We start from the raw sequence: 12027 nt of genomic DNA on the forward strand, positions 1-12027 counted from the left end.
AGTTTCCCAATTCTTAATTGACTCAATCTTTGCCGGATCCACCTGTATTCCTTTGGCCCCTACAACATGGCCAAGAAATTTTACCTCCGGTAACCAAAATTCGCACTTAGAGAACTTTGCATATAATTGCTCTTTTCTAAGCATGGTCAATATCGGTCGTAGGTGTTGTTCGTGCTCTTCCTTGTTCTTGGAGTACACCAATATATCATCAATAAATACAATGACAATTTGTATAGGTATGGCTTACACACACGGTTCATGAGGTCTATGAACACTGCTGGTGCATTCGTCAAACCAAACGATATCACTGTCAACTCATAATGTCCATAACGCGTTCTAAATGCCATCTTCGGGACATCAGTTCCTTTGTCTCTCAATTGGTGATACCTGGATCTCAAATCAATCTTCGAATAATAACTAGATCCATGTAGTTGATCAAATAAGTCATAAATCCTCGATAGCAGATACCGATTCTTGATTGTCAACTTGTTCAATTCTCGGTAGTCGATACACAATCTCATTGACCCATCCTTCTTCTTAATAAATAAGACTGGAGCTCCAACTCAGAAATTCATGGCTATGTGACCCACCTTCTAGTACCGGTCACAAATTAGGACATTACAACTCTAATGTTCTTCACCACGGGAAGCTCTTGTAGTTCTAAAGGTGCAAGTCCGTATATTGTACGCTTAACGGGTGCGGCTGCTGGCACCAAATCAATCCGAAACTCGACGTCATGGTGGGGTGGACGTGTAACCTCAGGGCAATCTCTAATAGTTGGTAAATATTTGGGTCTCTTAAATGTCGGCTCATCTTTACTCACATGTGCCAGAATTGCGATACATTCTCATATCATGTACTTCTGGACCTTCGAGTAATTAGCGTAACATGACGATGTACTGATCTCTTCTCCGTACACTATTATTATTGGTGAAAGAAATTCGAATAGTCTTCGGGTCGTAGCTGCCTTGGTTGTATCGTCAGGTAACCAGTTTGTTTCAACCACGAGGTTAAAATTTCCCAGTTCAATAGTTCTATAAAGTACATGTTGTCTAAGGGAGGCACAGGGTTATAAAGGTTGTGACCAATTTCTCTAGCGTTAAGGCTTCCATCAGCACCGGTGTTGACATCATGTATAAGCATTATGATCGGTGAGTGAGAGCAGTTTCGTGAAGAATTTCATGGAAAACGAAACTGAATAAGGTATAATGGCAACCCAAACAAAATCTGATATTTAATCGAAAAGGGTTGGTACAATCTCCTAGACGTGTGTGCCTCGCGGGAAACAGATGAAGTGTAGTTCGCGTCGATGTGTTCAAAGTTGGTTGGTAATGTTTGTGGGTATAACGAAAATGATTGCTGCTTAAGAAAAGTACGTTGGGGCAGAATGAGAAAGGATATAGTGACAAGTAGTATTACTAGCAGTAATGAGTGATGGGGTTAGCGATAAGTAGTGATGGATGGTGATAAGCAGTGATGATAGTGGTGGCGAATAAGTTATTAGATAGCGTGCTCGCATCATGAGTATATATACATGTATACTAATGCACCCAATATGGCATAATAGTTATCAATTGGTAGGCTCGTGTTGGGAAACAAAATCATGATCGGCGGGTGACTGAATGATAGGTAAGTTGGAAATCAAGCGGACAATATCTACTACGTATTGTGCGGGCGGTTATCAGGAATTCCTCCTCTAAGGACGTATCAGAAATGAGTTGTGATGCGCAGTAGTGAGTAGTAAAGTGTGGATGTGTTAATGGTGATGAGTAGTGCTTGGTAGTGGTAAGTAGTAATGATTAGTATTGAGTAGTAGCAAGTAGCAACGGGTAATAGTAAGTAGTATTTAGTAATGACAAGCAGTGAGAAGTAGTGATCAGTCGTGACTAGCAGTCAGAGGCAGCGTTGAGTTATATTTAGCAGCAATAAACAGTACTGAGTAGTGGTATGAGATGACGAGTATGTTTAAGTAGTGTCTTTGTAGTGACGGGTGGTGATCGGTGGTGGCAGGAAGTGTCGAGCGGTGAGGAGTGGTGTCATGCTTACAAGTTACTTATAAGTTATAATAACAATTAGTTTGCACAATGTAAGTCTCTACTCATATTTAAGGTTATACAGTTTGTGTTCACAACGGTGTTTATCCAAGTAACCTACTTGACTCGCTCCCAATTCCTTATTTTGTGATGTCGGAACTTTTATATGAGTCACCGTAATGTAATCCCGGTCATTACATTACGCTATCTCACATTTCCATTCGACATCACTTCATAAGTTCAAGATGGCGTAGTCAACCTAATTTAGTTAAATCTGGCTTTGTGTGTACGTATGTGTTTCGTGGTATAGTATATTTAGTCCAAGCCCATGTTGTATGGTGTAAGTCGTATATGTATGTGGTGTAATGTGTAGCCCTACATGTCGTATTGTGAAGCAAATAGTGCAGGTATGGTGTATAAAAGTCATCCAAGACACACAGCTATAGACTAGACTTCACTAATGCGCCCTACGGTTAGACACACTAATGTATCCTAGTTCCCTATAGCCAAAACTCTGATACCAATTTGTAACACCCCGTCAAAATCCCTTTAACGGAATGTTAACTCTGGTCCCAGTGCTTGGCTTGACTTCTATGTAACAGCAATATTCTACAGCGGAAGCAATTAATACCTGAGAATAAAACACGCAAAACGGGTCAACAATAATGCTGAGTGAATCTACAGGTTTAAAGTAAACAGTACAGTATGTTTAAGAAATAACATTTCGAAAACGTTTACTAGTAAAAGACCACCAAAGTTTAATGTTAAAGTTTTAGACAACACTGTTTCTCGTTTCAAAAGTTTGTTGACACTACCATGTCAAGTTTCAATCATTTGTAGACAACACCCTGTCAAGTTTTATCTCATTTGTTCGTAAACCACAGTTTAAATAATGTTGTATAGTATCGGAAAAACAATTATCAGAAAAATAGTTTAGTTTCCTTATCCATGAGATTCTAACGCTGCATACACCGAGCACCTGAATACTAGCATTAACCCGAGTATAGAAGCCACTATACCCGCCTTTACCTCCTAAAATGTTATACACTTGTTCAAATGTATTTAATGTTCAAAATAAATGCACCACTGCTTTTATAGTGGGTGAGGTTGTCAACCTAACGGATCCGTCCATCTAAATTGTGCTTACACCGATGGTATTAAAAGTATTCAAGCTAGAGGCTTTTTGAACAAACTCATTATGCATATGTGTAGTACTCATGTCAATATAAAAGTAATTAAAAATGTAAATATAACAGCGTGTATTCTCATCCCCGAAAACATGTAAAAAGCGGGACTGTAGACTCACCTTTGAATAAAGCTCGGAATGAAAGACAAACGACTTGTACGGTTTAGACCCGAGTAATGTAACCTAAGTATACGTATGTAGGTTGGTCAATATATGTATCTTATATAAGTGTGGTTTCATAGTGTACATTGTCTTATTGCTCGACTCGACGTGTTTCAAAGTAAAAGTCAACTATCTCATGCAAGTCAAACAAAGTCAACTGAAGTCAAACCGAAAGTCAAAGTTGGTCAATGTGGTCAACTAAAGTCAACAATAGTAGGTTCATGTCAAATATTGGTCAACATGTCAAACCTAAGTCATACAATACGTTTTAGGTCATGAATGATCATTTTCACAATTTCAGATTATCGTTATGCACAAAGTTTATGAACACGTAGCATACTTAGCACATAATCTCATAGTACAAAATTCAAGTAAATATGAAAAACTCCAGATCATAATTAAACTTAAAATCGATTCCAAAAAGTCTGGCTAGGGACTCATACGACAATTAAAAGTCATGAATCAGAAGGAATACATTTGGGGTTTGCCAAGTCAGTTTTTGACCGCGCACTGATTTCATTTTGGCTATAACCGGAGTTAGGAACATGCAATTGATACAATACCAGTGACCATAGTTCAAGGAAATATCAAAGTAACACATATCAAAAATCTAGCAACTTTTGTTTATCCAATTTGTACAGTTTATTCGTGCAATTTGAACATTCAGTTTTCAGCTCAAATCAGAATTCACATAAAGTATGGCTCTATTGTGCCCAATGCATAAGGTTTCAGATATTGACATAAACTAACAATAAGTCACATATCATGTTAAGTTTCATTTCCCAGAAGCATACATGCTCAAACAATTCACATAATCCACAAAGTATAAAACCGTGATCAATTTACAGATTCGATTCTCATTTAGTTAGTCACATTCGCATACGATTATCTGAAGATCTAGATACAATTAGCCTATGATATACACATGAAAGGTGAAGTAATTTTTGTCTACTTTTCAAATATGCAAAGCTTTAATCACAGAAATTAACACATTTTATCATACAAGGTTATTTTCATGCAAGTGCTGTATAAAACTACATTTACACTAATTCTAGCATATCTCGGGCTGTACATAAGCAAACGACATGATATCCTAGTCTAACTTGAGTGTTTTTAAATTATATTTCCAGTGGTATAAGTCTCACATGCCAATTCGTTTTCTATCAATACCAGATTTCTGATCAAGCAACAAAAACACAACGATAATTCAAATCGACATAACTTAATCATACGGAAACGAAATCAAGCGAATCCAAAGCCTAAACTCAATAGTTTTTCGCAAGGAATCTGATTATAACATAATAATTAACATTTGAAAAACTTAATTTTTATGATCAAACAAATACAAATTCGTTTTTAAACCCTAGTGCATCAAACAATCAAAATAACGATTACAATTAACACGTACGCGTATAGACTTGAGCAATTGACAGCATAACTATGAAACTTTAATAAAAATCAGATTTTTAAGATTAGGGTTTACGTGTTTATACCTTAGATCAACAAATAAAGCACACCAATACGTAGAGGATAACGCGAATTGAAACTTTGATGTTGAACACTTAAGCTAAAAAGCAAAAATTGATGATGGATTGGTGGTGATGGATGTCGACGTGAGAGAGGAGAAGGGAGGGAAGAAGCTGCGTGATTTTTGATTAGGTTTAGGGATGTGCAGTGTTTTGTTATTAGTTACATACTATTAAAACCCTAGATTTCCACAAGTTACACTTAAGTCCACAAGTTAATAAAAATTAAGGGAGGGGGCATGAGGTTCGGCCGAATATGGCCCACCATGGTGTCCCGGGCTCTCGTTTTGCAATTCCGTGTAATCGTGGTCAGTTTTAAGTGCCGTTTAGTCGTACCGAAGGCCCGGAACGCTAATCCGATCCTTAAACGCAACCAATTGTTTAATTTATTAAAAAACCAATAAATTAAATATTTTAAAAAGTTAATAATTAATAAAATTAATTATTAAAATAAACCCGAGCGTTTCGTTGCTCAAAAAGCTATTATCAAAATCGTATCGTTTTTATCGTATTTCATTATCCGAAATATTTATTTGAATTAATATCAACCCTTATTAATTATTAAAACCCTCCGAAGATCAAGTACGCATTTAATACACGTAAACACATAAAAGTTAAATAATCGCCGTTAAATAAACTAACGGAAGGTTAACGGAAGTAACGGAAAAATCAGGGTTGTTACATAAAGCAAGTAAAATTAAATCGAATCTTATCTATTGCTATTTTTATAAATCAAATCTTATCTGTTGCTATTTATTATCAAGACTGACAGACATATGAATTAAAGAAAAAATAGACATTTTATCAAATACCTGGTGAGCAGAAACGTGGGTGACTGAAGATCAACATATGAATCAGCTTCAACTCCATCCATGAATTATTGCTGCCATTTTGAACAAAATATCTACTCCAACAAATTATTGAAATCGAGAGAAAGAACAATATGCAGATTCGAGGTCATGAACACCATGAAGATTAAAAACAACAAAGAAATATAAATGAAACCATTAACTTACGATATCATATTTGAAATGCACAATCTTCAAATTCGTATGGACCGATTCATTAAAAACTTCAATTGAAAGCATAAATCCTAAAAAATGGATCATAATACTCACAGTTGAAGCAGGATGTTTGATGAAAGAAGGCGAGTGAATTGATTTATATGACTGAAAGAAAATAAGTTTGTAGAGATGAAGATGAGGGCAGAGATTTAAAATTCAAACTTTAAATTGAGAAATCCAATGCTTATAACTGGTGCACAATTTGAAAGAGGCGTGCAATTTGAATTTGGGGCAGTAGCGTGCAAACTTTTTTAGGGTTTTAAGATGAAAAGCTGCACATTTAATTTAATTTGATTTTATTTAAATATTTGATTTTATTTAATTACGGAGTATTATTAAAAAACGTTTTTTTATTAGATTTCTTAATTTTGTTAAATAGTTAAATAAAATTGTAAATGAAATTTCTTTATGACATCACCATCCATGTTTCAAATTTTTTCTTTTATCCATGTTTCAAATTTTTTCTTTTTTTATTTTAATTTTTTTTAACCTTTGTTAAACCTTTTAATGATGTCATCTTATTAGTCAAATATAAGATTAGATTAGATTTGATAATAACCAAATAAATTAAGGTAACCATTTGACAAAATTAGAACACGAATGGACATTACCTTTATATGATATTAGGTTTCTTTTTCCATTTGGAAATTTGGAATTTTGTATTGCCATCACCATTTGGCATTTCACCCCCTTATTAGATAAGGAGACAATGCCTAAAAAGTGTATTGAAGTTTGTTAATTTACGATAACATCAAGCAAATAATATGCTATGCAAATAGAGTTAAATTAAACTAATGATAGAGATTTATTTTTTCATTCTTTCGTTCAAGCATTCAAATAGACACTTGGTGTACTAGAGAAAGTAGGTCTTTACAAAAAAAAAAAAAAAAAAAAAAAAAATTTGTAGCAAAAACTCGTGATCCAAAACCAAATAATCAAACATCAATATCAATATCAATATCGTGATAATAAACCAATAAAAATATGATAATACAATAATTTAAGTAAAAGAAAGTGACATGATAATTCCCTGGTAGTTGCATCTTCTGAGCATATTGACATAAGTAGCTAATGATTTTATGGTAAGGATTAACTAAATCTTAGTGAGGACGAGGTGAAAGGGCAAAACAAATACTTGATGGGATTGGTGATGACGAATTGATAAAAACAAAGTGACGACGAATTCAAAGGACATAACTAATAGCTGGTGCAAATTAATGATGACAAATGAAGGAATGATGGTGTGGTTAATTTGTTAGACCACTCTCAACAATGAGATACTTACTCATTAGGATCAACTTTCACATCAACGTCACATCAATATTTTCTCACCAAAATTAAGAAGTAAATCACTCTCAACCAACCATGACATATATCTTCAAAACAATTGGAACCACTATATTATTTAATTAAACGAGTTACAACCATTAAAACTACGAGTACAACTCAATTATGCACTACACTTCGTCGTTAGATATGTTGTGCGAAGACAAGAAGCAAGGCAAAATTTGAGGGCTAGCACAGGGCGGGGACAATGCCGATGGGGTCCTCGTGAGGGCTAAGTGAGGGCAGAAGATTCCCCAACCGTTGGGAGTGCTCTTACGAAACCCTAAAATTCACGTTTTTTATTTGACACAACGGTAAATTTTTAAAAGCTGCCTAAATTATAACCGAATCAAACTGATCTTTATTATGTAAATCGAAAAACAAAGATTTGTACGTATCTAGACTAGCTAGACGTAAACCATATACAAATTATCATTAAGTACAACCAAAAACACTAATTTGATCACTAGGTTACTAACCATTACATCTATCCTTTGTAATTGAAATAGTTGAGTACTGAAACCTATATTCCTATCATCGACTAACGAACATGACCACCTTTTGAAGTTTCTGCACTGCTGATCATTTATCTAGTCTTTTGAATTTTACAAAGTATCGCAAACACCACTAAACTCAAACTACTTGCACCCGCTAACAACCAATAGTATTTATCAAGCCTTGCTTCCTTCATATCATCCGAAAACCAATTCCCTTTTCCATCTTTCGAGCTCGTAAAGTACTCAACCAAATACACCATAAACGCGCTCAAAAAGCTCCCTACACCAAATACACTCGTATACAAAGCTATCCCCATTGTCCTCATTCCTTCGGGTACCTCGCTATAAAAAAACTCTTGCATTCCAACCACAGTAAAAATATCCGAAATCCCCAACAATATGTATTGAGGCAACAACCAAAATATACTAAGCGTCTCCGAATTTAACTCCAACCGCTTCATTTCAACTGTGGCAGCAAAGATCATTGCGATTACAGACAAAAACATCCCAATACCAATTCTTTGCATCGTTGTGACCCCATTTTCATTACGTAGGATTAAACGAGTGAATGGGATAAAAATTGTGTCATAAAATGGCATTAGAAGGATTATAGATATGGTGATGGCACTTTGTAATGTGGCTGGTGGGATTTTGTAACTGTCTCCTATGTTTCTTTTCATTGACAATCCTTGTTTGATGAAGAAAGTTGCCGGTTGTTGAAAAATAACGGCGAACATAAGTAAAGTTGTCCAAATAGGTAGGAGCTTGATGACGACTTTTGCAATGTTGAGCAGATTATTACTTCTGTTTGACTTTTGATCAGCTAAACATTCGGTCTCGTTTTCTACTTTTGAACAGAATGGTTTATCTTCTAGCCTGAAAGTTAACATTAAAAGTCAATGTTATCACCTTAACATATTATCAGTCTCTAATTTAGTGCTTATAGATTAAACAAAATGAAGTTCTAATAGAAGACAATAAATACATTGTTCTCTTGTACTGTACATTTGTATAAATGACAGTTATATAAAATGTATAACATATAACACACGTATAAAAAAAGTGGTCAAAAAGAAGGTTTAGTTAATTATACAAATCATAATTAAGTGAATAAGTCATCCAAATACGAAAACGTGAACTATAAATACTACAGTACTCTATAAGATAATATTGTGCAGAAATAGTGCAATATGTGATATATGATACAATATATGCTATATTAATTAATGCATAAATTATATAGGTAACGTACGTTGTGGTTATTAAAATAGCTATTTGAAACGCTTAGTTATAGAACAATTTTTTTTTTTTCCTAAAAAATTTACCATAACGAGCTAAGATTAATTGTAAAGTAACATTCTGTGTACAAGATGCATGCGTCGACCAACAGAATATAAATTTGAATTTTTATTTAAACCTTAATAATGTATTCCTTAAATTTCTCATTATTCATCTTGGATGTGTATCAAAAGTAAGAGAGTTTAGATTAAAAAAAAAAAAAAAAAAACTGTGGATTGTACACTGTTTTTTTTAGAACGACGAAGCCACCCACCCTACATAATTTTACACGAAAAATGTCGTAAACACGACCAATGTATTAAAAGTTGTACACTATATGTTTTTTATTGGAACTTTTAGCTCTGGTCAACATATTATGATATAAAAAATTAACTTTAGCCCAAAAATTGGTTGCCAAATAATATTAGAGAATTTAGTTAAACAAAAACTTACTCTAGCTCGACAAGGCTCGATTTCTCGTCACTTTTGCAACGCACAAATTTAGCCACCGAGCATTTAACTGCTTGGATGACCCTTTCCCAACATTTTTCATCGTTACTATGAACATGACTATATGAATAAAACGGGCTACCACAAGAAAACATAATCATGGATACAACCATAGCCATAGCGGGCATAGCGAACCCTAAGCCCCAACCTACGGAGTCTTGTATATTGGGCATAATCGATACACCTAAAAGAGCTCCACTACAAACACCAAAATACCACCATTGAAAGAACATACTTTTCTTGTCCGAATCTTTGTCCCCTTTTGTTGTAGTTGGCATCTCATCGTCCATCTCGATTTGATCAGCCCCGAATGCCTGCAATGACGGGTTGTACCCTCCTATACCAAGTGAAATTAAGTACAGTGACAAATATAGTGATGATGACGTAGATGAGGACTTTGATTTGCTTAATGCGGTTGATGTTAATGCCAATAGCCCCTGCATACAAATGCATACACATAAAACGTCTAAAAAATTTGATGCGAAAAACCTACTGTCTAACAAAACTACTACTCCATATAAGATCATATACATCACTGACTCAAGTGAGATTTTAACCCACGATCTAAGGTTTTCCCTTTTCAATCTAATCGGGAAAAGGAGGCAATTTAACCAAATTATTACATGTCTGTTTCTGATAATTTTATCTGGTCACTCCAATAATCGTTATACTATCTTCGGACGGTTGCTTTGGTCATAATGTCTAAAATGACACCAATTAAAACCCTTGTTAATTACGAAAATATTTTTTCTCTTGAAACTATTATTTTCATAGATATAGTTGTTTTGAGACATGAACTAATTACGAGTTTAAATAATGCTTACAATGAGATAGATAAACGAAGAGGCTAAAATAGTAAAATAGCGGTTCCAATAGGAGTCCACAAGTGGCGCTACGAGTAATGGCACCATCGACGTAAACCCGGTCCAGCTGTTGACGGTTCGCGCGGCTGACGAGCTACTCATTTCCATCACATCAGTCAAATAAATTACGAGATTTGATCCCACCCCTTTAAACACAAACCGTTCGATCCCAGCAATCGCTACACGTACACAAACAAACCATTTTAATTAATATAAGACCTTACAAACGTAAAAAGTATCAATAATAAATTTTAATTTGAAGATAATGTAAATTGATTAATATTATAGTGACTGATTGATACCTATGAGTAGAACACAAGGTTTGTTGAGTGCCCGAAATCTTTTGTGTCCGGCCATTGACGGATGATATTATTATGGTGATTGAAATTGTTAATTGTTTGCGAATTAATGGAATGAGATTGTTGAGACAAATAATAATATACAAATGCTTGAAACTTTAATATTGTAAGTTTAGAGGGACAAAAGTTTATAGTAATGGAACACGCAGGAAATCACCCACGAACAATAATGGCTGAACAAAGATAGAAAAAAACGGTAACCTATAAATCGCTCAGTTGAATATGTCGTCACTCATTTTTTTACGGTTAAATTATATAAAAGCAATTAGGAAACAATTACAAGAAAATTAAAAGATTTCGTAACCATGAAGTCCAGCTAAATCTAGAGTTTTTTAACGACTCGAGAGAAAATCAAAATTAAAAACTATACTACTACAACAACAACAACATAACTCAATACCACTTGAGTGGTGTATGGGGAGGTGAGATGTAGACAATCCTTCCCTTATCCGAGAATAAAAAAAACAAGTCATTTCTCTACCCAGGAGTAGAGAAAGTCATCCCTCTTTTTATTCGGCGGATAAAGAGATTGCTTCCGAGTTGACCTCCGGCCAAAAGTAGAATTTTTTTTTTTAAAATAGTAAAATAAAATTAAAAATAAAAATGAGACGCCATGAAAATGGTAGAATCAAATTTTCATGGGTTTAAAAGCCTGCCTGAAAATCAAATTAGGCTCTAAGCGGCAGTCAAGACGCCACTTAATCAACGCCGTTATAGTACTTTATACAAACAATCAATAATTGAGTTCAAATTAATCGAATAAAGCGTCTATATTTAGTCATATATACGCGATCTAACTGTGTTATGTGTTATATATAGTTTTTTTTAACTATTTGTTCTAGTAACCAAGATGTGTTGATAATTAATTTTGTTATCATTATATTTTGCTCTTTATTAGAAAATGATTGTATGGGTCTATGATGTGAAAAATGTGAAGATTACTGTATTATTTCAGCTTAGGCATACATGAAAAAGTATGTTTAATACGCTTTATATCCAAAAAACAATGAAAAAAATGGTTACTCTTAAAAGAAAATGTGGATTCAAGAAATGTTACTTATGGATAGATATGTGTATAAAAGTAGAATGAAATGATCCATTTAACCGTTATAGTACTTTAAATGGTAAAATTAGTGTGAATTGTTAATTGATACAAACGTGACTCTTTCAAGAAGCACCAGTTCAAGTAAACGTGAAAGATGATTCTTAATACTTGCCGTATG

General features: G+C 34.3%; 1 protein-coding gene across 1 annotated transcript; it reads right to left on the minus strand.

The window, feature by feature from the left end:
* Nucleotides 1-7883: 7883 nt before the first annotated feature.
* Nucleotides 7884-10878, minus strand: LOC139896315 (protein NRT1/ PTR FAMILY 5.8-like). Its single transcript, XM_071878937.1, has 4 exons — nucleotides 10748-10878; nucleotides 10407-10624; nucleotides 9526-10019; nucleotides 7884-8670 (listed from the first exon to the last, which is right to left on the minus strand). The coding sequence occupies exons 1-4, from the start codon at nucleotides 10800-10802 to the stop codon at nucleotides 7884-7886; spliced, it is 1554 nt and encodes a 517-aa protein (XP_071735038.1). The 5' UTR covers nucleotides 10803-10878.
* Between the last annotated feature and the right edge of the window lie 1149 nt (nucleotides 10879-12027).

Source organism: Rutidosis leptorrhynchoides, chromosome 3 (assembly GCF_046630445.1).
Source record: "Rutidosis leptorrhynchoides isolate AG116_Rl617_1_P2 chromosome 3, CSIRO_AGI_Rlap_v1, whole genome shotgun sequence".
Classification (NCBI taxonomy): domain Eukaryota; kingdom Viridiplantae; phylum Streptophyta; class Magnoliopsida; order Asterales; family Asteraceae; genus Rutidosis; species Rutidosis leptorrhynchoides.